The sequence below is a fragment of the Ctenopharyngodon idella genome, chromosome 18, assembly GCF_019924925.1.
Source record: "Ctenopharyngodon idella isolate HZGC_01 chromosome 18, HZGC01, whole genome shotgun sequence".
NCBI classification, from domain to species: domain Eukaryota; kingdom Metazoa; phylum Chordata; class Actinopteri; order Cypriniformes; family Xenocyprididae; genus Ctenopharyngodon; species Ctenopharyngodon idella.
Genome location: NC_067237.1, coordinates 16,674,358 through 16,702,340, shown reverse-complemented (window position 1 = coordinate 16,702,340; position 27,983 = coordinate 16,674,358). Strand labels below are relative to the sequence as shown.

The following is a 27,983-nucleotide window of genomic DNA, read 5'->3' as shown; positions in this document are numbered from 1 at the left end:
TATAAACAAACACCAACTTCACATCAGTTACATTCTCTTTAAATTGTTTTTATTTACTTGTTACATTGACTAACATAAATAAACAATTTATTTATGAACAAAAGGCACACAGTTCAAATATAAACAAGGAGGACATATTTACAACTTCGAACAAATAGCAAGTATAGAACGTGAATGGCAGCAATGGGAACGGTGAGTCTTTTGGGGAAAATAATAAGAATGTGAAGCTGCAACAGCCTCAAGTCCGAGTGTCAAGCAATCAACGGGCCTCTTACTAAAGCGTGTTCCAATCCATGGTCAGCCAAGGAACCCATAGCAGAGACACTCGTTCGCACACATGATTCACTCACTAAACTGTCCAGCACAGAGGAGGGACGCCACACACACATACACACAATCCCCATTTGTATTCACAGGGGTATGAGAAGATGGGCACTGAAAGGAAACCCTCACACAGGATTGAGGGTGGGAACCATATCCATATGTATCCCATATGATCCGTGAGTTCCATTCGGAGTGCCGGCGCACAACCACTTCTGTCTCTTTTCGAACTGGCCGAACGTGCGCACAAGTCTCAAGTCTCATGTGCAGGTATCCAGATGTGCAGTGCTCTTCAAATAGCCACTGTATTGCTCACCTCTTCATACTGAATGATGAAGTACGGATAACTCTGATCATCATTAAAGATGACAAAGATCTGTGGGTCCATCCAGTTGTCTACGCAGGAGTCAAATAGGTCACTGGAGGCGTCTCTCGGATTCAGGGGAGGTGGTCGGCGCATGGAAGGGTTGCCCACGGTGAACTTGCCTGTCAAGACTTTGGCCAAGAACATGTAGTGCACACCACGGGGAGAGCGCTTGGAGAAGTTGTGGGAATAGACAGCCTTGCGCGCGAAGTAGCTGCCTTGACCGAACATGGTGGCGTGCTTGCCGCACACACGTGGGTCGAAGTTGTGCTTACAGATGCCCTCCACCACATCCTGGGACGTGCCGTGGAACAGGTGACGTTCGTTCAGCATGCGGTCCATCTCTGTCATGCGCCGTGACATGTACTCCTTCTTCCTATAAAGAGAAGAAGAAACAGACGTTTCAATTAAATATTGATGTAAAAAAGGCAACACAAATAAGAGAGGAGTTAGCAGCCGACAAAAGCAAAGACAGAACAGACACAGATTGTGTAAGAAAACCAGGATTCAAACCAGTTGGCCAGTAACTTTAAGAGCTGCAACATAATACATGGTTTTCATCAAAGTGCAAGAATAATAATTGGATGCAAGTAGATGACTGAAGTAAAAACATGCAAACCATCAACTAAAGAAAACATCTGTCACAACCTTCTGAAGAGTCAAATGTAGCATAATACGTTTATTTAGGACGCTTAAATGTGAATGACAGAGACTAGGGATGCATTATTAAAATTCTAGTTGATACTGATAAGCTGATAGTTCTGACCGATAATCGGCTGATATTAAACATCGAAATAAATCAATAAAACACTAAAGGGCCAGATTTACTAAACAGGGCAAATTAGCGTGAGAGTGCAATTCCAAAAAAGCACCGATGGCAGTTTAAAGTTTTATTGACAATGCGCAAATTAAAGAAAACAGACGCAGTCGGATCATTTCCATAATGACCAATGCAATCTACTAAGAGCAGCTCATGTTAACATCTGGTTTAAGACATGCTTTTTTGGGCATTAAATAAATGGCGCAAATACCAGCAAATTGACTAGTGCAAACCTTAGTAAATCACCTCGCGTGATTCATTTAAATACTCTCCTCCCATAAATTTTGAGTCAGAAAGGCATACAAATGCATATGCAACAAGGTCAGCCACAAAAATAACTGTGTCCACGCTTTTTCAGTGCTAATTTTTTACTGCGTGTCTTTAGTAAATCCTGAAAGTAGTTTTTCAAAGCCAAAAGTGGGTTTGCGCTGGTGCAAGCTGTTAGCAAATCTGGCCTTAAACAATTTAAAATCAATCATTAATTGATTTTAGAAAACATCACAATGCTCACTGCCTGGACAAAAAAAGTTGCTCATTGTATTTTCATACAGTAATTGTCGACATTAGGGTTCAAAATTAACTTTTTTGCCACATCTGCCAATGGCAGGTGAATTGAGAAGATTTACTAGCCATGAAGTTGTAATGGGAAAAGAATGCAACAACATTTCCATCAAGAGGTGCATCAATTTTTGGTCAAGATCTTGTATTGACAATGCAAGAGTCGAGCACTCTCTAAAGTCTAACCCAACCCAACCATTCTTTCACAATTTGACATTGTCATCCTAGAATATGGCCATGATGTGTCTTCCTTCATGGTTGTTTAAGAAATGAAAAGCTACACACTCCATCAATTATGGTTAGAAGAACTGTTCCCAAACATATACTACAATACACTGTAATAATTAAGCATTTGCCTATTTAAATCCAAACAGCGACTTTTTTTTTTTTTTTTTTGGCAGGGCAGTGTATAATCTGAAAATGGATATTTTGAGACTTACTAAAGATTACATTTAACATTTTTCTTAATTATGCTAGGTAAAAAAGCACCCTTTACAACTTCATGGCAAGTAAATCTTAATTCAATTCATCTGCCATTGGCAGGTTTTGACCCTTGTCAACAGTTACTGTATGAAAACTTCTAGGTTAAAAAAACCCCAAAACGTTCTGTTGTGTCAGAGCACGCCAGCTGTCCTTGCACAAAAACAAGAAAACAAGCCAAACTCTGGAGTGCTCAGTCGGTCAAATGGAAACAGAGAAGTGAGAGGGTACAGAAAGGGTGAGTGAACAGATGAGCGTCAGGGACCCGAGTGAACCCAGTCAGCAAGAGGCCTCCATTAGCCCGAGTCTGTGCTTCTATTGTTGTGGGCAGAGGGGACGCGAGGTCAGCCTGGCTGAGAGAAACTCTCTGATCAGTATGTGACACCGCCTGGCCCTAACTGACCTTATGTGACCCTACTGCCACTGACCAGGCCCAGTTGTCACAATCATGGACTGACACGCTCACGCGCACGTTGCCTGGGAGTAGTGACTCCATATGCGTCAGTGAAGTCATCATTTGTTGTTTCAGCTTCTCCTTTCATCTCCTTTAAGCTCTTTTACACCAAGCCACACTGCCATCAGTCTGTTTTGTTCTTGCTTTTACTGATGCAAACAAATCCTCTTTCATGCTGCTTACTCAGTGACATTCTCTCGTTGGCCAACACCCTGGAAATACTCCGAACTATTGTACAAAAGATCTTCACCTGCTCCAGCATATGAACACGCCAACCTTTATTCCTTCAGCTCTCTTTCCCAGGCTCCTACAATAGGTGCTTGCAGGGAAGAACTAATTGTTGGATTTGCCAAACTTTCAGAGGTTCATTGCTTTGAATCTTTGAATGATATTCAAGAGTTTTGTTTGAGACACGTAGTAGCACGTAAATAAAATATCCACACCTGTATATTCAGCTCTCAGCGATATATAGGATTTCAGATTTACTCATCCAAGAAAAGCCAAGCAAAACTATACAGGGATGTTTTGCATATTGATCAGACTATTCCAGTTTAACTGGATGGTTCTTGACTAGAATAAAAGATTTTTTTAGTGTTTAATTTTTTTTAAATGTTTTACAGAATTATTACTTATTCTAGTGATTTTATGATACAAGCATTTCAGTAGTCTGTATTCTATTACCGGCTCTAGTTTTTAACAGAAATAAATAAATAAAATAATTTATGGTTTAATTTTGTTAAAAATGCATATGTAATTGCCCCTTTAAAGGGGTCCTTGATTATGATTTCACTTTTTTAACTTTAGTTAGTGTGTAATGTTGATGTTTGAGCATAAACATCTGCAAAGTTACAACGCTCAAAGGTCAATGCAAAGGGAGATACTTTCTTTTACAGAAATGGCTTTTTAAAGACTATAACAAACGGCTGGTAGGGACTACAGCGAGCTTCTTCCTGGGTTGAAGCCCAAAATTTACTTAAACCCTGCCCCCGAGAACACATAACAAAGGGGGTGAGGCCATGTTGTTATCATTTTGGCTGCGTGATATTCTCCAGCTTTGTTGTTGAAGCGCAAACTGTTAAAGCTCCGCCCTCTTCTGGAAAGGGGGCCGGGAGCAGCAGCTCATTTGCATTTAAATGGACACACACAAAAAATGGCGTTTTTCACACCCAAATAGGGGCAAATTTGACAAGCTATAATAAATGATCTGTGGGGTATTTTGAGCTGAAACTTCACAGACACATTCTGGGGACACCAGAGACTTATATTACATCTTGTGAAAAGGGGCATAATAGGTCCTCTTTAATAGTCGTTAGAAAAAAAAGGAGGGCGTCATTATATTTAAGGGTCCTTGGCTTGAAAAAGTTTGAAAACACCTATGCTAGACTACCAAGATTTAGTATACTTAATCTGTCACCCCATTATTTTATTTACAAACATGTCTTACTGTGCATTTAAAGACAGCAATCACTCCAGCGATGCAGTACTAGACACACAGAAATATGCAAGGATTCATCTAATCGGTCGCATGCTTAACACACCTCATGAGTCAGCAGTAACTCTTTCTTCCTGACTCATCCCTTTTTTGTGACCTATCGTCCGCAGCTGAGAGGGACGAAACCGTATTTCCATGACAATATCTTTTTAAAGTACTGCAAGGCCTCACCACTAGCACCCTTTCCTCTCTCACTCACTTCCTCTCTACGTGTTCCACATTTCACACGCTGAGAAGTTCACCTCACGCACCAACCACAAAAACACATCTGTTTCCGACCAACAAAAACTTAGTAAGAACCGTTAGCGCGGTTGACACCTAGCAGCATGAACGCAAACATCAAAGCCTCAGAGGTGGGGCTAAATATTCACTTTACAGATGTTTATAAAACACAGATTTGTCCTGATAACCTTTCATTGTCTGTCCGTAATGTCAGTGTGTACTAAACACTGCTTTTGCTCCTGGATACATAGTCTAAACAACTTTGCACAGCATAAAGAATAGTTTGAGAATCTACTACCACACCTTTTGTACTTCTCCCATAGGAAGGGGTTTTGGACACGGAGAATCTTCAGGATGCGGAACTTGGTCTCAGACACGGTCTTGTGGAAGAGGCTGTAAACGGTCCGGTAGCTGCGGTCATCCCGGGACACGGGCACCTGCAGGAAGTCCTGACTGGTGTTCATGGGTAACCAAGTCTCAGGGTACACTTTGGGGGGAGTGCTTGACGTCGGAGAGAGAGGCTGGTTTCCAGAACTTTCCAGGGAGGAGAGAAATGTTGAGGAAAGGCCACCGAGAGTCCTAATGAAGAGAGGAAAACATGGCGTCATTAAATGATGGGGAGTAACAGGGTTGGGGAGTAACGGAATAGATGTAACCGCGCAATTAGGATACAAAACGTCAAAAAAGTAATCAGATTATAGTTACATTTTGTAAAAAAAAAAATGGGAATACTATCAGGATTACAATGGTTTCACTTAAAACTAAATAAATTAGTATTTTGACATAATAACGCCACATTGACATTAGTGATGCGCACAGGTTAATTTCGAGCTACAGGCAAAACAAGTGAAAAATGTTGATTTTGGTCGAAATTGAGGTTCACACAAAAATGAGTTCGTTAAGCCATCGTCTAGCAATCCCAAACATCTAAAAGTATCTTTGTTTGTACGTTTTCTGAGAGGAGGACCATGAAAAATCGCGTTTTTCTCTGCTCGCTTCTCGACGACTGGTACAGTCGGTCTTAATATATAGGCTGTCCGTTTCATTAATGTTAATCAAACAGTTGTGAAATCATGGGAAAAAAAGTTGAATATATATTTTTCCTAAAGATATGGTTTTGACTTAATTTGTGCCAAATTTGGTAGTATTACCAGGGATTTTTATCATATTTTAAGGTATGGTTGCGAGATGATTTTGTTTTGGAACCTTTAGAAAACTCAATTTTTCTCAAAGTTAACTTTGCTGACTCTATCGACTTCAAACAGGTGTAGCTCAGTCATTGTTTGTCCAATGCCAACAAATCATACATCATTTTGAAGGTTTTTTCAATAAAGAATTGGAGAATAACAATAGCTCATTTTTGAAAATTTGCTCATTGCGACTCATTTTGCCAGCACGGGTCACATATTGCTTTTTACTTGACTTTATTTACATATGTGACCTTGAAGGAATCCAAAAGTAATCAGATTACAGTACTGTAACTGAATACATTTTTAAAGTAACCCTCCCAACCTTGGAAATAAATGAATAAAAACTAGACGGTTGAATTGTGAAATTAATGTCTACAGAAATACTGGAACTTTAGAGTAGCTGCTGCATTGTATTATCATCCCACAAGAGATAAACTGGGAGAAAGTCCAATTTAAACTCAGGGTATGTTTATGGGAGTCTTGAAGTCGTGGTTAAACAGAGGTCAGGGCTCAGTCCTGTGACTCAATATGATATCTAGCAGGTAATCGTTATCCCTCTAGTCAGTGTGACTACCTCATGAGTCATCCTTTAACTTTTATCTTGCGCTACCTTCCTCTCTTAGACTTGCTTCCTGGTGCTAGAACTGCTGGAATTCACCTACAATATTGTTGAGAGGCATTGTGCAAAAGCGAATGAAAAGAAACGAGGACAATCATTTGAAGAGATAAGCAAACCCTGTTGGGAAAGCAACTGTTAAGGGACTGTTTGTAAAGAGTGTCTGTGTGTGAATGAGAGGGTGATTTATGCTGCTTGCTGAGCATTAACTCAGCCGGTGCAGCCAGCGGTTCGGCCAAATTGTCAATCACACTAATGAGTTCCACCCCTGTGCTCGGGACAATGTGTTCCTGACGCTGCAGGACCCTTTAGATGGGTGGACTGGCCTTGCAGTCGCCTCTACCTGACAACAGGAGCAGATTGATGGGAATAAGATGACATTCCCTCCTTGTCTTGCGACTTGCAAGTGTGAGTGCGTTAAGATGGATAGCATGTCCAAGTTGGTTGAAAAGCATTGGTGAGTTCAGTTTATCTTCATGAATCAGTTCAAACTCTCAGTAAATCAGTTTGAATTGACTCAATGACTCAAAAATGCTCATGGACATCCCACATTTTTCATGTATTAAAAAAATAATACAGTTGAAAAGTTTGGGGTCAGTAAGATTTGTTTTTGAAAGTATCTTATGCTCATCAAGGCTGTATCAAATATTATATGAATAATATTAGAATTTAAAGAGCAAGAGTTTCTGAGCAAAAACCTATCATGATATATACTGAATATTGTCAAAAGGCTGAAAACCACTAAAATAATATTTCGCTCAGTTCTGATTCTGATCCATTAATGCTGGAGCGGACACTACAGCTGGACATATTGACTCTATTGACAAAGAAATGTCAGGGGAAAAGATTCAAAACTGCTGTTCGCCTTCATTTAGCTTTAGGGGAACGTACAGGGAAAAAAATATCTATATATCACAGGCCTGAGTGACTTAGTAAATGTAAAAGATGAAAGACAGGACAGCAAAATGTCGCCAGAATAAAAATCCTGAGCTGGCCAGAAATTGGACTTTCATATGGTCACGTTAAAACTCTCTTAAACGGAGCCTAACAGGTCAGGAACTCACTAAACCCTCCTCCTCTACTTTTTTTTTTTACATCTGCTGCATTCGATGTTTTTCTTTGTCCCTGTAAATAAGCTGACATCATATTCCAGTTGACAACAGATGATAGATATAACAGAGCTCCTTATGAGAATTATGATAGACTAGACTAGGCCGCAGTCCATGTTCTATCTTAAGGTGAGTAGGAATATTATGTTTCAGGAAAGTGTTTTGGAGGCACACGCAGCACTTCAAGCAATTAAAATGAGATACACTTTAAATCTTTCACTGATGGGAGTGAGGTAGAGTTCGATATGTTCTTGGTGAGCAGTGAACCGCTTGTGGGTTATCTTGGGGTTTCGGAACGCATCCAGATGACTCTTTTTTTGGATGTTTTAAAGAACAAAACAATTTTTAACCAAAATGGAGGGGATTGGTGGCAAATTGGTGTTACAGTGTGAAATCAGGGGTGTCTAACAAGACACTTTGTAGGTATTAAAGGTAAATTCGAAGATACTCACTGGAGGTAAGGCGTGAGCATGATGGAGGACCTGAATAGCGGCCGTTTTTTGATCTGCCGGCGGAAACCGAAAACAGCATTTTGCTGGAAGCCCTCGCGAATGTTCAGGATGTACTGATTCTGCAGTGTGATGAAACGGACCTCCTTCAGACCTCGCCCGCTAGCCTCCTCAATCAACCGAACCACCGGCTGTGAGATGGAGAAAGAGAGAGGAAATGAGTTCAACAGAGAAAGAGAGAACAACAGCACACTTAAATGCGCTGCGACTCCCACTCAATTCATCCGGAGCACTGGTCAGAATGTATCCATCATAGGAGATTTTCAGAGGAAATAAAAAGCTTTGTTTCCAAAGGAACGCTTATGCAATGTTCTGATTTCAGGCGCTTGTGAGTAGAACAGGACGTCTTCTCTGGTGTGTGCAAGCCAGTTCGACTTGAGACACAACACAATCACACGAACATTCACTGAGCCAGCCACACACACACACACACACACACACACACTAAAAACCTGCTATTTATGCGTGCAATCTAAGTGCTATTTAAAAAGACTTTATAGATGAAACTCACAAAACTAACTGTTTTTATTAACCAGTCTTCAGTGTCACAGAAAATCATGATTTGCTGCTCAAGAAACACTTATTATTATTATTATCAATATTGAAAACAGTTGTGATGCTTAAAGGATTAGTTCACTTCAGAGTTAAAATTTCCTGATAATTTACTCATCTTTCTTCAGTCGAAAAGAAATTAAGGTTTTTGAGGAAAACATTCCAGGATTTTTCTCTATATCGTGGACTTCAACAGTTACCATTGGGTTGAAGGTCCAAATTGCAGTTTCTACCTACGTCACGTGTGACCTTTCCAATGTGATTACGTAATGCGTGGTGCATCACGGAGCAGTGCAAGACGAGCATTTGTGATTAAAAAGTATATAATTTTTATTTTTTTAGAAAATGGCCGATTGTTTTGCTAGATAAGACCCTCTGGGATCATGTAGAGCTCTTTGAAGCTGCACTGAAACTGACATTTGGACCTTCAACCTGTTGGTAACCGTTGACCACTATATGGAGTTAACCGAAGTCCACTATATGGAGAAAAATCCTGGAATGTTTTCCTCAAAAACCTTAATTTCTTTTCGACTGAAGAAAGAAAGACATAAACAACTTGCATGACATGGGGGTGAGTAAATTATCAGGAAATTTGAATTCTGAAGTGAACTAATCCTAAGCTTGAACGAAAGTGTACACACTCATTTAATTGTTGGCTTATTTAAAAGCATGCAAGGAAGAGAAAGAATGGATCAGATTGGTGTCTCACCTCTGAATATTCCCTCCAGCCAAAGTTATCTCTACAGTAGTACTTCCACACGGACATGCAGTCGGGGGTGGGGCTTGTGTTTGTGGGTGTGGCTGTGGAGCTGGAGGGCGTGGATAGACGCCTGACGAGGTCAAACTCCAGGTCACAAACTCGCATGGCACTGAAGTCCAACGTAAACACTCGACCGCTGTGCGTGAAACAAAAGTAAACAGATGTAAACACATGCAATCCCGAACACATTACAGTCACTTACACAAAATAAAAACAGTTCCCGACAGCTAATAATCTGTTCTTGAGCCATGAAATCAATAAACTCCTTAGCCCTTTGAAGAAAAACAACGTCTTACACCTAATTTAATTTCCACAAAGTACCTTGGGCTTCTTGGAAAACTCTCCCTTGGTCTTTGGGGTCTTCAAATACTGAAAAATGAGGGGTGAGATTGTCCTCCAGACAGAGGGGGGGTGGAATGGTGACCCCCTGACTGCCCCCTGCGTTCATACCCCGGCTTTTTAGGTCACCCTCCAGGGGAGGCGGCTCGCTAATAATGCCCTCATCGATCACACTTACTCTTCAACACAACGAGGATTTGGGGTCAAAGGTGAAATGTCTGGGCAAAGTGGTTCCAATAATGGCCAACCCACATGCAGACACAGTTCTACCAGTGGGAGAATAAAAGGCCTGTATGGGCACTCAATCATCTAAAACATTTGCAAACACACATACCCAATTGACTTCTACTCAAAGCTAGTCACACACATCACAAACCACCCATTATTAATGAGTTCCTGAGAGGTCAAATATGAAACCGCACAAATAATTATTAGAATATATAACACAGAGGAGTGCGAGAAGTGATAACTTATAAATAATCACCCTCTCTCTCAAACATACCTGTAAAGGTCAAAGACCCAGACAACTGCTGAGTGTACTAGACCGAAACTGCCCGACACATTCAAAATCAACACACCAGAGTTTTGAGCGCTAATCTCAGAAGCACACCAGAAGGACATGGCGCTTTGGCAGGATGGGTGGACTGTGGACTGAAAGAAACAGTCATAAGCGAATGTGGCGGACAGACATGAGGTAGACTAAACACTGGAAGTCCAGAGCACAGAGAGAAGATCTCAACAAGCTCACAAATACATATGCACAAAATACAATTAAACAGCACTTCTGAGCATTAACAAGCCTCCAAAACATGGCAATAGTAGACTAAACATGAGCACACTGAGCCAAAACAATCTATGTTGCAATAAATTGAAAAAATAAGAGCATGTGATGATCTCAGTCTTTATGTAATGGTAACCAGAAAGAGGTCAGTTAATATTTGGAGATATTTTGGATTGTGTCTTACCAAAATTAAATTGAGAATCATATTTTTTTTTGCTTTCATATAGAGATTACGCTTCTCCCATGATTCTGAACGGACAACTAAACAAAATAACATGTAATTTACCAGAGGTTCTGACGAAATGTTAATTGCTGCAGTAAATGTTTAATTAATCTGAATGGCTTATTTTACAAAATCGGTTTGAATGAATGATTCAATGACTCACTTATAAATAATTCACTTGTTTCATTAATGGATGAATCAGGCTTTTTGAACAAATCTCTTGACTGAATGATTCAATGGCAATCGTCACTTGTCGCCACCTACTGGCGTAACAATGTAATTGATACAATCGTTATTTGAAGCGCCAAGCTACTGTCAAAAGGTGATTTGCTCTATTATGATTGCTTCCATAGACATCAGTGTTTATATCCAAACTATAAACTTTTATTCCAGTACTTCTGTGATAATTTGAATATTTGCAACACATAAACAACAATACTGTGTGGTTAAAAAGACTGTTTGTGAAGCTGTTTCACGGCCATACATAACAACGGCTCTTTCTGGATCAGCGGCAGCATAAACACAGATTTGAATCTTCCGCTGTGTTATCTGTCAAAGGTTTAATAGACACAGGTGAATTGCTGTCATTTAGGAATGAGATCGCGTGGGTGTTTGATTCGAGATTGCAATCTTTTAACGATTAATCGTGCAGTTCTACCAAAAATGAAAAAATCTATGTGTCTGAACAAAATGTAATAACGTAATGAACAAAAAGGACCTTATAAAATAGGCTTTTTTTTTTTTTCTTTTGATTTTTGGAATATGACCAGAATATTTCAAAGTGAGATCCATCATTTTAAAAAGTGGGGCGAAAAGTATCTGAAAGAGCAAAGTGCAGCACATGAGCTGCCAAAAGTGTCATCATAAACAGAAGATGGCAAAGAACAGAAAGAATCATGCTTACAAAATGACTTACTATCTTTAAAATCATGCCAACAGACACCAAATCTGATATTAAAAAATGCGTGACAAACAAAACCAGGCACAGACTTCACATGCACGCATGTGCGCAAGAGAGAGAGAGAGAGAAAGAGAGGGAGAAAGATGCTTATCATTGCTGTGTTAACTGACCTACTGAACTGACTCACGAACCAAACCACACATATGCATGAACCAGCCACTCACACACAGAAAATGTTTTCTTCATGATGTCTGAGAGGGTTTCCCAGCAGTCCTTGCCAAAATTAAGCCCATTGTGTAAACAAGTGAAATAGTTACTTCATCCAGAAATTAAGTTTCTGTCATCAATTACTCAACCTCGTGTTGTTCCAAACCCCTATGATGAATGAAACTGAAGAATGAAAATCAGTCAGAACTGATAAAATCATTATTGTATGGCTTCAGAAGACTTGATATATAGCACAAAAGTCACTTGATTCAAGGTAAAGTTACTCACAATTGCGAGTTTAGGCCTGTATCTCACAATTATGACTTTTTTTCCTCAGAATTTCGAGTTATAAAGTCAGAATTGTGAGATATAAAGTCAGAATTGGGAGAAAACTTGCAATTGCGTGTTATATTGTCCAATTGTAAGGGAAAAAAGACTCACAATTCTCACTTTTTTCCTCAGAATTTTGAGTTTAGGCCTATATCTCACTATTCTGACTTCATAACATTAATTTGCGAGTTATAAAGTCAGAATAGTGTGATATAAAGTCTTGCAATTGCATGTTATATTGTCCAACTGTGAGGGAAAAAAGACTTTTTTCCTCAGAATTTTGAGTTTATATCTCACAATTCTGACTTTATAACTCGCAAATTAATGTTATGAAGTCAGAATAGTGAGATATAGGCCTAAACTCAAAATTATGAAGAAAAAAGTCAGAATTTTAATTTTAATTTTAGGAAACTATTCCTTTAAGCTATTCTTTTCAGGCCCCAAAATCATCCCAAAACCTTCAGCATCTACAAGAATGGTCCTCACTCTCTTTTTCATAGCGAAAGACACACATTGTGTCTTCTCCAACTGGAACACCATGGGCTTCAATCATACACACCCAGAATCACTCTAAAGCAGCATGTTCGGGACAGCCTGTCTTTCACAGACAGTTCCGGGCACACAAACACACATTCTCCCCCTGGCAAGTGGTCTCTGGCTCAGCCAACAAAAACCAACAGAGAGACCAGTTCCCCATGCTGTAGACCAGAACACAGCACTACCAGAGCCAAGGCACCAGATAAAACCAGTCTAGCAGCCAAACTTTAACATTTGGAGGCGTTAATGTCCTTCAAAACACACTAAATCAAGACTTACTCACACACCCAGTCGCAGGGGGACAAAATGTAGATTGTTTGTGTGTAATCTCACGTCTGGAAAACATTCATTATCTTGTGGGGGCGAGCAAACACGGGGAGAATAAAACTGACAGCTCTAATAAAAAATAAAAAAAAATGGAGAAATCGAAGCAAACAACTTTGTCTCACATTCCGGTAATTGAAACACACAAAACCTGAACATCTAGACAAAGAATGTGAAACTATAAGCCTGTAAATGTTATTACTCAGAGGTACGCCTCACTAGAGGTCAGTTACATCTCCTAAAATATCTATGACACAAATGAGACAATTTATGATAAATAGGACAGGCATAAAGCTATAAGGTGGACTGCATATTTTGGGTTCATTTTAAGCAAGCAATACAGTAATTTTTAAACAATGGTTGAGTTAAATAAAACTACCCAGCAGGTTGAGCAAACATTTAACCCAACTGCTGAGTTAAAACAACCCAATCGCTGGTTTTGTCCATTTTCAACCCAACTTGGGTTGTTTTTAACTCAGCATTTTTTAGAGTGTACCTAAACATTCTGCTTAAACCAGTCTAGGATGCTGGTTTAAACTGGTCTAGGTGGTCTCCAAGCCTGGTCAGATTGGTTTATAATATGGTTTAGCTGGTCATCCAGCCTATCCAACTAAAAAGTGCCCAAAATCCCTCTAAAAACAAGTCAAATGACCAGCCTGAGACAGCAAACCAGTTTAAACTAGTTTCCAGCTGTTTTTAGCATATATTATTCATATACTATTTTAGTATATAATTTAAGCTTTATTTCAATTACAGAGAACTATTTTTAAAACCTTATTTAAGTGGTCCACTTTAGACATTCTACTAACTATAAGTAACTTTGCAACTACATTAACTCTCATGAGAGTGTTAGTAAACTGATAGTAGACTGCTGGGTTAAGGGTTATGTGTTTGTGTTAGTAGAATAAGTACTTGTAAAAAGATACTTCTAGTCAATAGAATGTCTGAATAAAGTGTAGCAGATTAAGCAGACAGTCTACTAATACTCTAATGACTGCTAGTTGACATGTAGTTGCAAAGTTACTCATAGTTAGTAAAATGTCTAAAGTGGTCCGTAGAAATATAGTGTTAGTTAACAACAATAACAACAGCTCAGATAATATGGTCCTGCAAGGATTTGATGAAAAAATATTTGAGTTAATAATGAAATCCTTGAATTTTAAATATAATATGGCAATTCTGAGCACAGACTTGAGCTCTTCTGAGACGAATATAAGATAATTGGGGTCTTTATCTCAAGAGAAAAACATGAGAAGCAGGAGATAACGTGTAGAAGTGACAATGGAGACATTAAAGAGATCTCTTTTGTGATTTTTCTAACCTACAAGTGCAAAATATCTGAATGAATTATCCAAATCCTTCCATTCAATGCAAAAGAGATATATTAAAACTACAACAACAACAACAACAACAACATTATCAGATTCCCTGGAATTTATGTACAAAATGTCTGCTCTGACAACACCCCAGTCCCAGAAATAAAAACGCTGTCTCTTGCACAACAGACGTTCAGTAATCCTAAAATGCAAAACTCAAAATGGGGCTGAGCTGGAGTTTCTTAACAGAAATGCAGCCAGTCATGAGTTTCACAACACAAATATCCTTCTGCAGGAATCACTGTTGCTCTCTGTTTCGCTCCAGGGTGTTGCTGACTCATGCTAAGTCATCTGCGCTCAATACAGAAGCAGAGACACGCTCGACAGTGCCAACATCTCTGACCGGTGTGAGGACGCTGCACTTTCATTCCACCTGCCCTTCTGCATCTAAAGCAGGAGCAGACAAAAGCCATTAACAAGAATGATGGAAACACATGAGAGAAAACTGGTTTGGGTAAATGAAGAGGCTCATTATAACGACAGAAAGAAAGTTTCTTTCTGTTCTTTCTGTCGTTCTTTGTCCAGTACTCACTGCTAGTACAATGAGGTGCAACGAGAAAAGAACAGGGCATTCTGGGATTAAGGAGGAATGGGTGGTAAAGAGCTAAAACAACATGAAATAAGAGACTCCAGAGGATTACACAGCGTCTCAGAACAACCAGAGCTCTCTCGCTTCTCCATTTTTGCACAATGTCATTTACAACGTCATTTCCCAGACCCGGTTATCTGGGAAGTTGGCGGACGGCTTCCATTTCACAACTTGGTGCACTTTAACATGAACACATGTGCATTTGTATAGTGCTCAGCTTGTGTTACCTTTTTCTTTTGGATGAGCATCAAGGTACGCGATACCTAGAAGGCCGTGTTTCACCACATTAGTGCTGGCTTTCCTGACAGACTAGGTTTCACAGTAGCTCACCCACACACACTTTTCATTTTCATACAAGCGCTCGCTTCTTTTTCAGGCCTGGCACGCCGAACCCAAGTTGGCCACCTGTGCACCAGGTAACCAAGGTGACCATTATTCGTGACGGGTCGAGTAATAGAGTGGTGATCACAATAGAAGTGCCTCCCTCGCAGACAAAGCGCGGTCACCGCTTCAAATCCTCTCATCCTTTCTGCCTCCTTCCCTCTCAGAGCGCTAAAAATATCCAGCCATTAAATTAAGTGCAAAGTCTGATTCTCTCTGCGATCATCAGCACAACCTACTTATGATTATGAAGCCACAGGATTTTCTAGTTCACATCCGCAGCAAGTGTGCAAGAGAGGACTGAAAAATTGATAAGTATAATATACACTGCCGTTCAAAAGTTTGGGAAGTCTTTTCTGCTCACCAAGGCTGCATTTATTTGATTAAAAATACAGAAAAAACTGTAATATTTTGAAATATTTTTACAATTTTAAATAATGTGAATATATTTTAAAATGTAATTTATTTCTGTGATCAAAGATCAAATTTTCGGCATCATTACTCCAGTCTTCAGTGTCACATGATCCTTCAGAAATCATTCTAATATGATGATTTGCTGCTCAAGAAACATTTATGATTATTATCAATGTTAAAAACAAATGTTTCAGGATTTTTTGATGAATAGAAAGTTGAAAAGAACAGCATTTATTTGAAATAGTATCTTTTGTAAATGTATAAATGTCACTTTAAATCAATTTAATGCATCATTGCTGAATAAAAGTATTAATTTCTTCAATTTCTTTCAAAAGAAAAAAAATCTTACTGACCCCAAACTTTTGAACGGTAGCGTATAATGTTAAAAAAGCTTTCAATTTTAGATTTCTTTTTTTTTTTTACTTTCTATTCATCAAAAAATCTAGAAAAAAAAATTGTGCACAACTATTTTCAACATTGATAATAATAATAAATGTAATGATGCTGAAAATTCAGCTTTGCATCACAGGAATAAATTACATTTTAAAATATATTCAAATAAAAAACAGTTATTTTATATTGTAATAATATTTAACAATATTAGTTTTTTTTTTGTATTTTTAATCAAATAAATGCAGCCTTGGTGAGCTCTTCTGCTCTTCTCTTCTGAGGTGACTTCTTTTAAAAACATTAAAAATCTTACTGATCCCAAATGGCAGTGCAGATAGAATAAAAGTGAATGGGCAAGCAATAAGCAGGATGGAGAGACTAATTAAAGGCAATGTGGGAGAGAAGGAGAGGGGAGCGGTTGATAAGCCAGTTTCACCTCTCTTTATCTCTTTCTCCACCTGTGAGGTGGAGTTACGGGCGAATAACCTGTTCTGCTCTTCCTGTAAGCCCTGCTAAAGCACTGCGTCACTCTGATGTCCCCCTGACCCAATCATGAGGCAGCGTTCATCTTCACGGTGACCATGACCTGTAACTGCCTGATGATTCACTGGTGTCAGGCGCTGAGATCAGCCAGTGCACACACACGCCCTCATTTGACTCGACTCGGTGAGATGGAAAATTATTTAAAAACTCTCTATCCAGCAACATTAAAATTACCTTAAGTAAGTAAATTATAACATGAAAGGCATTTTTAGAAAGTCAGTATAAAGGTAAAAGATTATTGAAAAGTCAAATTATTGACTTAAGCCAGAAAAATACATGTGCAAGTATGCAAATGTTTTGCCAATGCACAAGTTTACAGAGAAAACTGACCATAAAACGCAACACCACATGAAATAGATAATAAAAGGAGAACTGTTTTTGTTCATGTACTTATGTTTCATGTCTTAGTTTCACAATTTAAAAGCCATGTAAACAACCACATTTAAATGAAGGTTGAAATCCCCTAAATTATTCTTCTGTCTGCAGACAGAAGTCAACAAATATGAGTCAAAAGATTTAGTCAGAATACCTCTAAGAGAGAATGATTTCACTGCATTTACAATTAGTTGTTTAGTTCAATTTCATACACAATTTAGTGCTAATTTGATTCTGAGAAACGCTAGTAACCGTCAGACTTTTCCAAAAGAATGTTTGAGAGTATGATGCAATTCTAACTTCTGTAAAAAATAGCCTGTGTGTACAAAACAAGATTGAAGTCATAATACAATGGAAAGAAATACATCAGAGAGAAATGGATTATAGAATACAACATTCGGGTTCTGGAAGTAAAAACTCCATTCATTTCTCCATAAGGATATTGATTTTGAACAATAACTTATAAACCTTTTAAAGACAGCCCTACTGTGAGCTACGAGGTTGTTAATCGATGGTATTTGCTTCTGCTGAAGCCGTCAGACCGCTTTATTTCAGCTTAATTTTTAAAATAATCATTTAACAGTGGAATTCCCGGTGAAAAACTACATTACCCATGATGCTGTACAGAAATTACACCAATCAGAGAGTCAAAACAAGCAACACTCTCCAAAACAGCTCTTTAGCTCCGCCCACTCCCATGAAGCACTGCGAATGATGTAATCGATCTCTTTACGCTCTCAAAATACTAAAATGTTTGTATATATACACATATTTTGCAATAAACTTAAAATATATTGTTTTTATGCGTATAATCAACGTTCGTAAATGAGTAGTTTTATATTTCTCTATCGTTTTTAATTTGATTATGCTGTTCGCAATGCTTCATGGGATTGTAGTTCTTTCCCTCATTAGTACACAGTCTTGTACCTTTTGATTTTCACAAACTTTTTTGCTTCAAATCAAAGTTTGTAGTGTTGTGAAAAAAAAACTTCCGGAACCAGCGCCTCTGAAAAAGGGGGCGGGGACTGTTGCATATGAGGCGGAGACTTGGTGCTATCTGGTTGTTGATTGGATGGAGGCAGATCTGAATATGAGCTTGCAGCCAATAGTATGAAAGGGGTGGGGTTTAGGCCGACTAAATTATGGGATAAGTCCGGCTTACATCACCAAAGAGAAGTCTGTCATTTCACCGGAAGATTAAATTATGATATTTTGATTCAATTTTATGTCAAAAGTTTAAAAAAATTGAACAGATTCATAGAAGAATCATTCACAAGAAGATCACTAACTACAATAGATGGGGTGAATTTTAATTTCATGCAGACTTTAAGGACTGAGAACAGCGACAAGCATATTTAACTGCTGTGTGTAGGGTGAATTCAGGTTGATTAGGACACTTTTTGCCATTGAGATGCCTGGGAAAAAGTGTCCCATTCAACCTGAATTCACCCTACATTACCAAATTGATTCGATTTTCGGCTTCGGTTTAACTTAGGCCATTCTCGTTACCCAGCACTTCTGCAAAACAGGGGAACTCAAGCCCAGCTGGCACACTAAAACACTATACAGTTCTGCTTTTCCAAAAGCTAAATCACGATTCTGCTGATTCCACCAGCTCTAAACGCACACACACCCAGGGTACCAAAGAGAAACCGTGCTAAAAGGGTCAACGCTAGGGGAGGGAGGCGGCTGAAAGAGCAAGCCAGAGAAAGGGAATGCATGAAGTGTGAAGGATTAGCAGCCCTTAAAAACCTTGTGCGCCACTGAGCATGCCCGAACCCAAAGTCTGCGTCAGGACTGGCATGTTCCACATACAACCACTTCAGAGAGACACGCTCCAATGATTAGCCTCTAACCTCTCCTGGCACATATGCTCCAAACACAGTAAAAAGGCACCTCTGGGCCAGCTGTGGTTTGCTGTGTCAGACGGTCGACTGGGGAAACAAAGCAGACCAGATCCAAGAGAGAGACATTTCATATTTCCACGCTCTACTACCCCTCATTCCAAAGCACCAAAATACAGTGCATTTTCCAACCTTCTTAACCCCATCAACGTAAAACAACTCATTTTTACGTGCTCAGCTTGAGCAGCCCGCATGCCAGCATTATTCACACCCAGCACGAGCGTCACAGTCTGAGAAGAATTAAACAAACACACACACTCACGTATGCACCTGATCACACATTACCAACCCTGAGATAAGGCAGTCACCTCTGCGGGTGGTAAACTCAGCAATGAGACACACTCAGCAAACAGATACAAAACACACACACACACACAATGACACGCAGGGCAGCTGCAGAAGTCATATCAGCTTTAAAGGTTATATGATATATAGTTATACATTTACACACCGAAACAGACAAAACGTCTGACTGTGATACTATTAAAGGGATAGGTCATCCAAAAATGGAAATTCTGTCATCATATACACACCCTCATGTTGTTCCAAACCTGTATGATTTTCTTTATTCTGCAGAATACACAAGAAGATATGTTTTGGACATTCTTCATGTTTTGGACCCCATTGACTTTCATTGTATGGATACAAGAAAGACTAAGACATTTTTTGAAACATCTTTTTTTTTATGTTCCACAGAAGAAAGAAAGGTTTGAAACAACATGAGGGTGAGTAAATGATGAAAGAACAAACCTCATTGGTTCCCGCACATCAAGAAAGCAAGTTTGAGTTTCCAATCGCCATATTTGATGTGCTCTATGCATGTGTGATCTATGTTTATATATGAATAAAAGCCTAAATGAAATAATGTCTCTTCAGAAGACTTGGATTAAACCGCTCGATTCATATGGATTTCTTTCACAATCTATTTATGAACTTTTTGAAGCATTATAGTTTTGGTATTATAGTCTTTCAATGGAGGAACAGAAACCCAGGTTTCATTAAAAAATATCTTGTGTTTCAAAGATGAGGGTGAGTAAATCACAAAATTTTCATTTCTGGGTGAACTATCCCTTTAAATGAATACCAGCAATGGTTAAAGGTTCAACCAGGTGACTTTTGGACAATTCATAGCTTACATTGGCTTATGATTAAGCATTTTAATCCCACAACGCACTGACTGCAGCCAAGAAAAGCTATTCAACAGATGACTGATTCCCATCACAAATATGTCTAACACTTGAAGTTGAACAGCTTAATCCGGCCAAAATACATCACTCCTAAAGTTATCAATGAAGCTGTCTATGCTATCTAGTTTTATTGCATTATGGAAGGATGTACCTGTCACTGAGCTAAAATAATCAGGTGCGAATAGACATTTCTGGCACAAGCGGATTGAGTAAAGACGTGCAAGCTTCCATGACAAAGGTCCAAAAAAACAAGCGCTATCATTTAGTAATAACGTGATATCTACACGAAAACTGTAATAAAGTCTCTAACTGACAGCTGATTATGAAGCGCAAAGGGCTTTCCATTCTTCCTCTTCAAGATGTTTAAGGGAATAAATCAACCTCAATCAACATTCAACTTCTCATTTTTTGTTTCCATTCACGGAGGACACGCTACAGAAGAGCTGAGGGCAAATAAATACTCTCGTTTCCCTCTTGCGTTCATGTGTAGGAGAAGAAAAAGTCTCCAAAAACTCTCAGGATGTTCTGGAGGCCAGGGACTGACGGGACGTGCGCTGCTGGTGCACCATGCAGGACTATGACGAAACTGTTTGTTCAGACAATCCAGGCACTATTTGGCTCTTTTTCTTTGTCTTTGTCCCTCTCAGCAAGAGAGAAACACATAAACATACTTCAGCTGCAAAGTTTGGCAGCTTTTGTTTATGTTAGAAAGCAAATTTGAAAGAGAGAATAGAGCTCTTCATGATCTCACTCACACACACACACACACACACACAACACTTTGATAATTGAATGAAAGAGGTAAAATATACCCTGTAAGAATGCTGTTACAATGGTAAAATGATGGTACTACCATTGTACTTTAAAATATATACAATCCCCCACAGCAGTATTATGAATAGATGACACTTCGATGTATACCATGGTACTGAAATTCATGTATCATGGTATTTACTGCAAGAATACCATGGTAGTATGTCCATGGTGCATTTCTGTAAGTGAAAGTACTTTTTATGAGTGGGCGATATACCGGTAGACACGTTTACCTGCTGGAGATTTTCAACTATCGTCTCTATCACGATTAAGTTCATGTGACGTTGGCGTGATGTGGCATCACAAAAGCTTATCATTTGAATGCGTTTTTAAGCCTTGCAGTTTAAAAACAAACCGTTAAAACGTTCAAGTGCAATCAGCAGCGAAAGAGGATTCATTTCGGTTTCTGAGCGCGCACACCTGAAAAACGCACATATAAAGCTGCTGCTCATACAGCGTGCGAGTACTGAACTGATTTCTTTTTGCCGCCTTATTGGGCTTGAACAGTCAAATACACACGCTTATGTGTCAAAGTGGCCATCTTTGCAAGTATCCTTGTAAACACAGTTGTTTATGTCGTAAGTGAACATAAACAGTTGAGAGAGTAAGCACATGTGTATCAGTATATTAGATCAGTGAATTCGGTCTTAAAGTGACAGCAGCCTAATATATCTGCTGCCGTCTGTGCTATTAATGTTAATCAAACTATCTCATTGCTCTTGACTGAACCACTTTTGTAACTTTAATTAGAATAAATGTATATTTAATTTACATAGTGAAGGCTATGCAGTGTTTTCGTACATTTGATTACTTTATACAGTTTATAGTAGCCTATTTCTATGCCTATCTAGCGCTTGAAGTTTTTCAGGTAGGTCTGTTTCATTTGTGTCTTTGTTCTGTTGTAATTAGTTTCTTTGTTCCTGTTTTATCACTGACTGTTTACTTGTCTTCAGTGAGCGTGAGAGGGTTTTTTTTTCTTATGTTAGTTAGGCTAGTATTCATTTTTTGTGATACTGAAATTGATATCATAATAAATTTATTTAAAGCAAAAATAACTATATTGTTATTGTGAAATAGAATTAATCATATCGTGATATAAGATTTTGGTCAAATCACCCACCCCAATGACGTTCATTAACATGCTTCATTACCACAGCACATTCTTAAAAGTGCAAGAGAGGAAGAATCCAGGAAGAACAAATTTTATGAGTCAAAGTGACGTTGAAGAGTAAAAAGTCAAGAGGCCTCACCCATGTGAATAATTTCATGGCCCGTCTAAGGCGTTATCTCCTTTCTCACACACGCAAACACACATGCAAACACCTTGGTTTCAGGTCACCATACCCTTGGTGCACACTGAGATTGTGTGACAAACACACTCATCTCACCCTCAGCTGCTCCCATGGAGACCAAACCGTCAGGTCAAGGGTCACAGCTCTCACACATTGCAGCACAATGACACAAAAATGAAAAACTTTTCATCAGGCATCGGGCTCATCTGTTTGTTAGGATATATACAATAGAGAAGAAAGCCCTTACTGAGAGCCAATGTAAACAGTAACAGCCTGACAAGTGATCTTTTAAAAACAAACCCAAAGTATTTGGACACTTTGGTCACATAACAAAATAGTTAGCATTGCATTTAAAACAAAATGTCAAATCAAGATCTAAGAAGCGATTTCTGTACCTGTTTGTCTTTTGTTTGGTAACCAGAAAGTGTCCAAATACTGTATCATAATTCAAACTGTATATCAAATGATTTTTCTTAAATGTTTTACTTGAAAATTCCTCACCTGCTATTTTTCTTTCAAATAAATGCCAGTATGTTTTATACTGTGTCTTGGCATTCAAAAATACAGTCGCCCCAAAGCATTTAGACACTCAGTCAACAAGCACAATGTCAAACCAAGATATAAGAAGCAATTTTTGTACCCGTTTGCCTTTTGTTTGACAACCAGAAAGTGTCCAAATAGTGTATCCTAATTCTAAACTGATTTTTCATTTAAAACCCTTGCCTTTTTCTAACATATTTCACTTGAAAAGTCCTTGTCTGCTATTTTACTTTCAAATAAATGCCATTAAGTTTAACATTGTGTCTTTGCATTCAAAAATAAAGTAGTATTTGAAGATTTAGGAAGCCATTTTGGACATCTTTGTCTTTGTTCGACCTTAATTCTAAACTGTTGGTGTGTATATGTGTTAATAACCCTTTCACGTGAAAAGTCCTTGCAATTTTTCTTTCAAATAAATGCCACTTAGTTTGATATATTTTAATCTAAAGCAATTACATTCAGTGCCCAATGGCGTCTGTCACATAAACCCTCTCATTTCTGCTCTGTAACATTACACAATGCCTTCTTCTAGAGAGAAAAAAAATCCCCCACACAAACAAAAAAGATGGGGGTCAGCAGAAAAGGGTGTGGTTTACAGGCTCTGTGGGTCTCACTTTACCCCTAAACCACCAAAGTCAGCAGGAGGTTAATGGTCGGCTTTAGCTATTAACATGAAAGAGGTCACCGGGAGCCACAGTTCTGAAAGCACATGGGCTAATCGAGCCAACAGAGACAGATACAGTTAAACTCTGTAGACAAAGACACCCTAAATAGTCAGCTGTCCCACAGGAGAATTTCCATGACAAACCGACAATGCTATCTTCTAGAAGGAAGCAGCCAGGAGCTGCGTCACGGTGAGCATTAAAATCACTGTCTCTTTTGCTTTGTCATGACCAAGTGCACTTCCTTTCGCGAACAGCTTTTGCATACAGATCAGGCTTGGGACCTAAACAAGACTCGTGCAAACAAAAGGGCCCTTTTGTTTAGGGAGAATAAAAAATCTTGCTGGGTCGAAGCCACTATGATTTCAGCTCAGAGGCAAAAATTGTGCCAACGATATCGGGAAGTCTAAGGCTGTTTGTGTGCATGTGTGAGTAAATGATCAATAAAATAAAACAAAGGCATTTACTGAGACAAAATGTGTGTGTGCATAAAAAAAGGCAAATGTGGGTGGGTGAGCGTGTGCATAATTGCACGTGTCTCAAAAGCTCGTTTATTTGCGTGTTTGAGAATCAAGTCTGCGTGTGAGCCCTTCTCTGTCTGAGCGACGAGTGCGTGTGACCGCCCGAGCGCAAGCCGCAGCGAGTGGGAGCGTGCGCGTATATGTGTGTGCGAACTAAGCAGAGGCGGGTCGTGCAAGTTCACGGCTTACAGCTGTCAGTACGCTTCCACATGACAGGCAAGCCAACGGAAGGCTTATAGGAAAGATGCAATCTCTTAGTCACATATACCTCATCCACAACACACAAGGCGACTTCCTGTCACGCACTGCACTCTTTCACTCTCCTTAAATACACATCACTGAAAAACAACAGCCTCAGCTGATTTGCTGGCCTCTCTGGTTGGTTTCAGAATGGTTTTGGCCAGATAAGACCAATCAACCAGACTGGTTTAGGTGGGTTTTTCCAGCAGGGACTCATACCAGTGCACCAATTTAGTCTGCTTTCTCACTGAACTACATGCTTAGCTTTGCTCTACTTACTTGTCTTTATCGGATAAAGCATAAATGATTGAAGTTGCTCAAGAGCTTTCAATGAAAAGCGGCCGAAACCACAAGCACTTACAGAAACTTAAGTCTGACATGTTCGTTGTCAGGGTTGCAATAAAGCCTCTCCAGTTGTTCTTGAGAGTCGTCTGCTATGCTCTGCCAGATCTGCGTATCTGCTCTGCGGATTTGCCAGTGGTAAGGTAAAACAGTGTGATGATGGGCACAGTCACTGCCATAGATGCAAACGCCCTGGAGGAAATCCACACAGATCGATACAGCATCCCCTTGATGCGTGTGATACTGGAGCTGGGTCAGGAGTTCAAACACTAGATCCAAAGAGGCCTCCTCGCTTTTATCCTGAAAGATCTCGCCCTCTTTGATGGCGAGGCAATTTGCACCCTGCAAAGTCTCAGCGGTGTAGATGTCATTTAACTTCGACCCTGAAGCGTCTGAGGAGGGCACCTGCCTCGACGCGCTCCTGGGGTGGGAAGCGACGCTCATTAGCGTCTACTGACACCCTCTGAATATCCGTCACCTTCTGTTCCACCACGAGCTCGCTCGCGGCCACGACGGCGTCCACGCTTTCCTCCTCCTCCTCATCCTCCTCCTTCAGGCACACCTGACTAATCCTCGACTGCTTCTCCACGGCAGCGGTGCATATATTCCGCTGAGGCCGAGGCGGGTTACGTGGAACAAACACTCCGTCCCCTGACACCAGAGCATCTGAGTTTAATAACGTGCTCAAAATAGGGTCCTCTAAAGCGCGTAAGCATTTTGCGTCCAGTTTTCTCTGTGCGTGTTTCTTTTTGAAGTAGGGCTTCACTAACGGGATCTTGTCAGGGAGTCCCATCTGCTGCTCAGCGAACTCTCCAGTTTCCATGGGGAGAGCTAAAGCGGGCTCGGCGGTGTCGACTGCCTCCTGCATGGTGCAAAAAAGTCTCCACGACACCTATACAAAAAACAGAGCAACAAGAGTAAATTGTCTGTAAGCAGGGTGTGAAAACAAAATGGATGGGGGTTCTCAAATATGCATCGTTTTAAGAAATGATTGAGCAACCACTACAGTACTATTAAACTTGTCTTTTAGTGCAGCTAAACAGATACTATATAGCGAAGAAAAGTGGCGTTCAGCAACTGTATTCTGCTGCACTTCCCATTCAGATAAGTATCTGACATCATGTTATCAAAACATTAGCATTAGCCATCATTTAGGCAATCACTTCTATAGATTTAAAGGCACACTATGTAGATTTTCGCCACTAGAGGTCGCCTATTCGAAACAAAGTCATAGCTTGATGACACCGAGATTGAGCGCGGATTCTTGGGAGATGGCGTCTTTACCTCACAGCTGGTGGAACAGAATCGGGACGGGAGATTATTAATGTTACAGCGCTCTTTGTCATATTAGATACATTTGAGTGTGTTGAAAATGATGTTAGTTACTCTGCGTTCACTCGGCGAATCTGCAGTATGCTAGATCGATATTAGTCGCAGTAAATCAAGAAAACGAGATCCAAACAATAAAAACGACTGATAACAATGATTAGTTTTCTGTCTATAAATGTATCCGAACAGTTGTTCCCTTGTCTAATAAAACATAATATATTAAAGCTTCATTGGTGTTTCCATGGTTTCTACAAAATAAAACTGAGGGTAACGTGGGTATGATGTCAGTGATAGGCGACACACGGACACGACCCGTGTCCTATGTAAAAATGACATTTCTCTGGATTCTTGGAAACATCTGGGATAATGTAAGTAGCCTACACACGTCAACAAAATATATAACCATATGTAATGTAAAATATATAACCAATATTTAACCATTGTTAAAGCTTCATTGGATATTTTAATCTAAAAATCGTACATATTGTGCCTTTACGCGTTTTGTTTAACGTGTCTTTATTCTACTTAACTAACTAGAGATGTCAAAAGACACTTTTGGATTGCACGAGATTAAAATGACTAACTGTTTATTTTAAAACCCGACTCCTCAGAAAGTCATTGAATAATTCACACACTGTCTAATTGTATCCAATTGTTGTAATGCATACTATGTATGTGGCGTGACTTGTTTGCGAGTCATGCGCGAGTGTTAAAAATGACACATTAAAACCACCATTACATCGCATTAGTCATTTCTTTATTAGGCGTGATGGCTTGCGCTATCAGCTCATTTCGTGACGGGCATTAACTGATAAATACTCTTTATTGGGCGTAAGCTGAAACCTTTCCTTTCTCGAGAAGAGAGGAGGTGGCATTAGAGAACAGAAAGTTTCTTTCACGACCCCCCTTCCCCCATTACACTGTAAAACAATGTTTATTATTATGATAACAACGTTGTTTCCATCCATTTACCCTGTAACAACCGGTCATTTTGCTCGCTTTAACGCGTTTTAGTCGCTTCAACAAAAGGCTACTTTCTTTCACCATAATTAAATTCAAAGTGAACGAAAAGATGTATCTTACCAATGCAGCTTATATCTTTAAGTTTAATTATACATTTAAAGCAGCAATCAAATTTAAGCTTTCATGTTTCTTTTACAGTGCATCAACACCAACCAAAAGCAGCGCAATTGTGATTTAATGCATCCAAGGTTATAAACAAATAGCATAAATAGCAATATTCGACTTGTTTTATCCTTTGCGAGCGTTTAATTACGCTTCTCCTTGCGATAAAAATCAGTCAAACGCAAGCCAAACGATCTCTCGGGAGTATTTTGATGGCTTGATCTAGATATATGGAGTTGGGAGCGTACGTGCCAGTTGCCAATAGCTGCTCGTTCGAGTTCGCACGTACTGCCTGTGTTAAAGCGATCACTGCCCACTGCGGCGCCTGGCCCCCATTCTTCCACAAACACACGAGTGCGCTACATTACGACCAGATCTACCACTACACAACGATCGGATTGAATTCAACGATTTATTGGGAGCCTTTTACCCGTGCGCAATGCAGAAGCAGCGCTCCGTTTCCACCCAGTGGACTAGACTCGGTTAAACGCTGTATATATTCCAGATCCTTTCCAAATGTACCTGTAAAACTTCCCGACTCCTTTGATGCTACTGTCGAAGCCAGTAGCCCGTCCCGGTGAATGCGCAGTCCTCTCTCATATAGGACAGACAAAGCGCTAATCCACAGAGCGAAGCGTCTACGTCCGTCTCCAGTAGCGTCTGAGCGGCTCGCAGCTGTTGCAGAACACAAGCGCGATAAGACTCGCGCATCCAATCACAGTGCGAAGGGGCGGAGCTTTGGCTTGCTGGAACGGAGGAAAAAAATCAGGAAGTTGTCCGATGCGTGCATGTGTTTTGACTCACCCCACTAGTTTGCTTATGCCAGAATTCGTCAGGTGTTGTGATTATATATGGCTTAAGCTAGTTCGTG

General features: G+C 39.6%; 1 protein-coding gene across 1 annotated transcript; it reads right to left on the bottom strand.

The window, feature by feature from the left end:
• Positions 1 to 32: 32 nt before the first annotated feature.
• tiparp (TCDD-inducible poly(ADP-ribose) polymerase) lies at positions 33 to 27,806 on the bottom strand. Its single transcript, XM_051870054.1, is given in 7 exon segments — positions 33 to 1,061; positions 5,015 to 5,290; positions 8,079 to 8,266; positions 9,397 to 9,583; positions 24,678 to 25,063; positions 25,065 to 25,550; positions 27,635 to 27,806. Coding segments are annotated over 6 exon segments (1,947 nt in total). The 5' UTR covers positions 25,527 to 25,550; positions 27,635 to 27,806; the 3' UTR covers positions 33 to 613.
• Between the last annotated feature and the right edge of the window lie 177 nt (positions 27,807 to 27,983).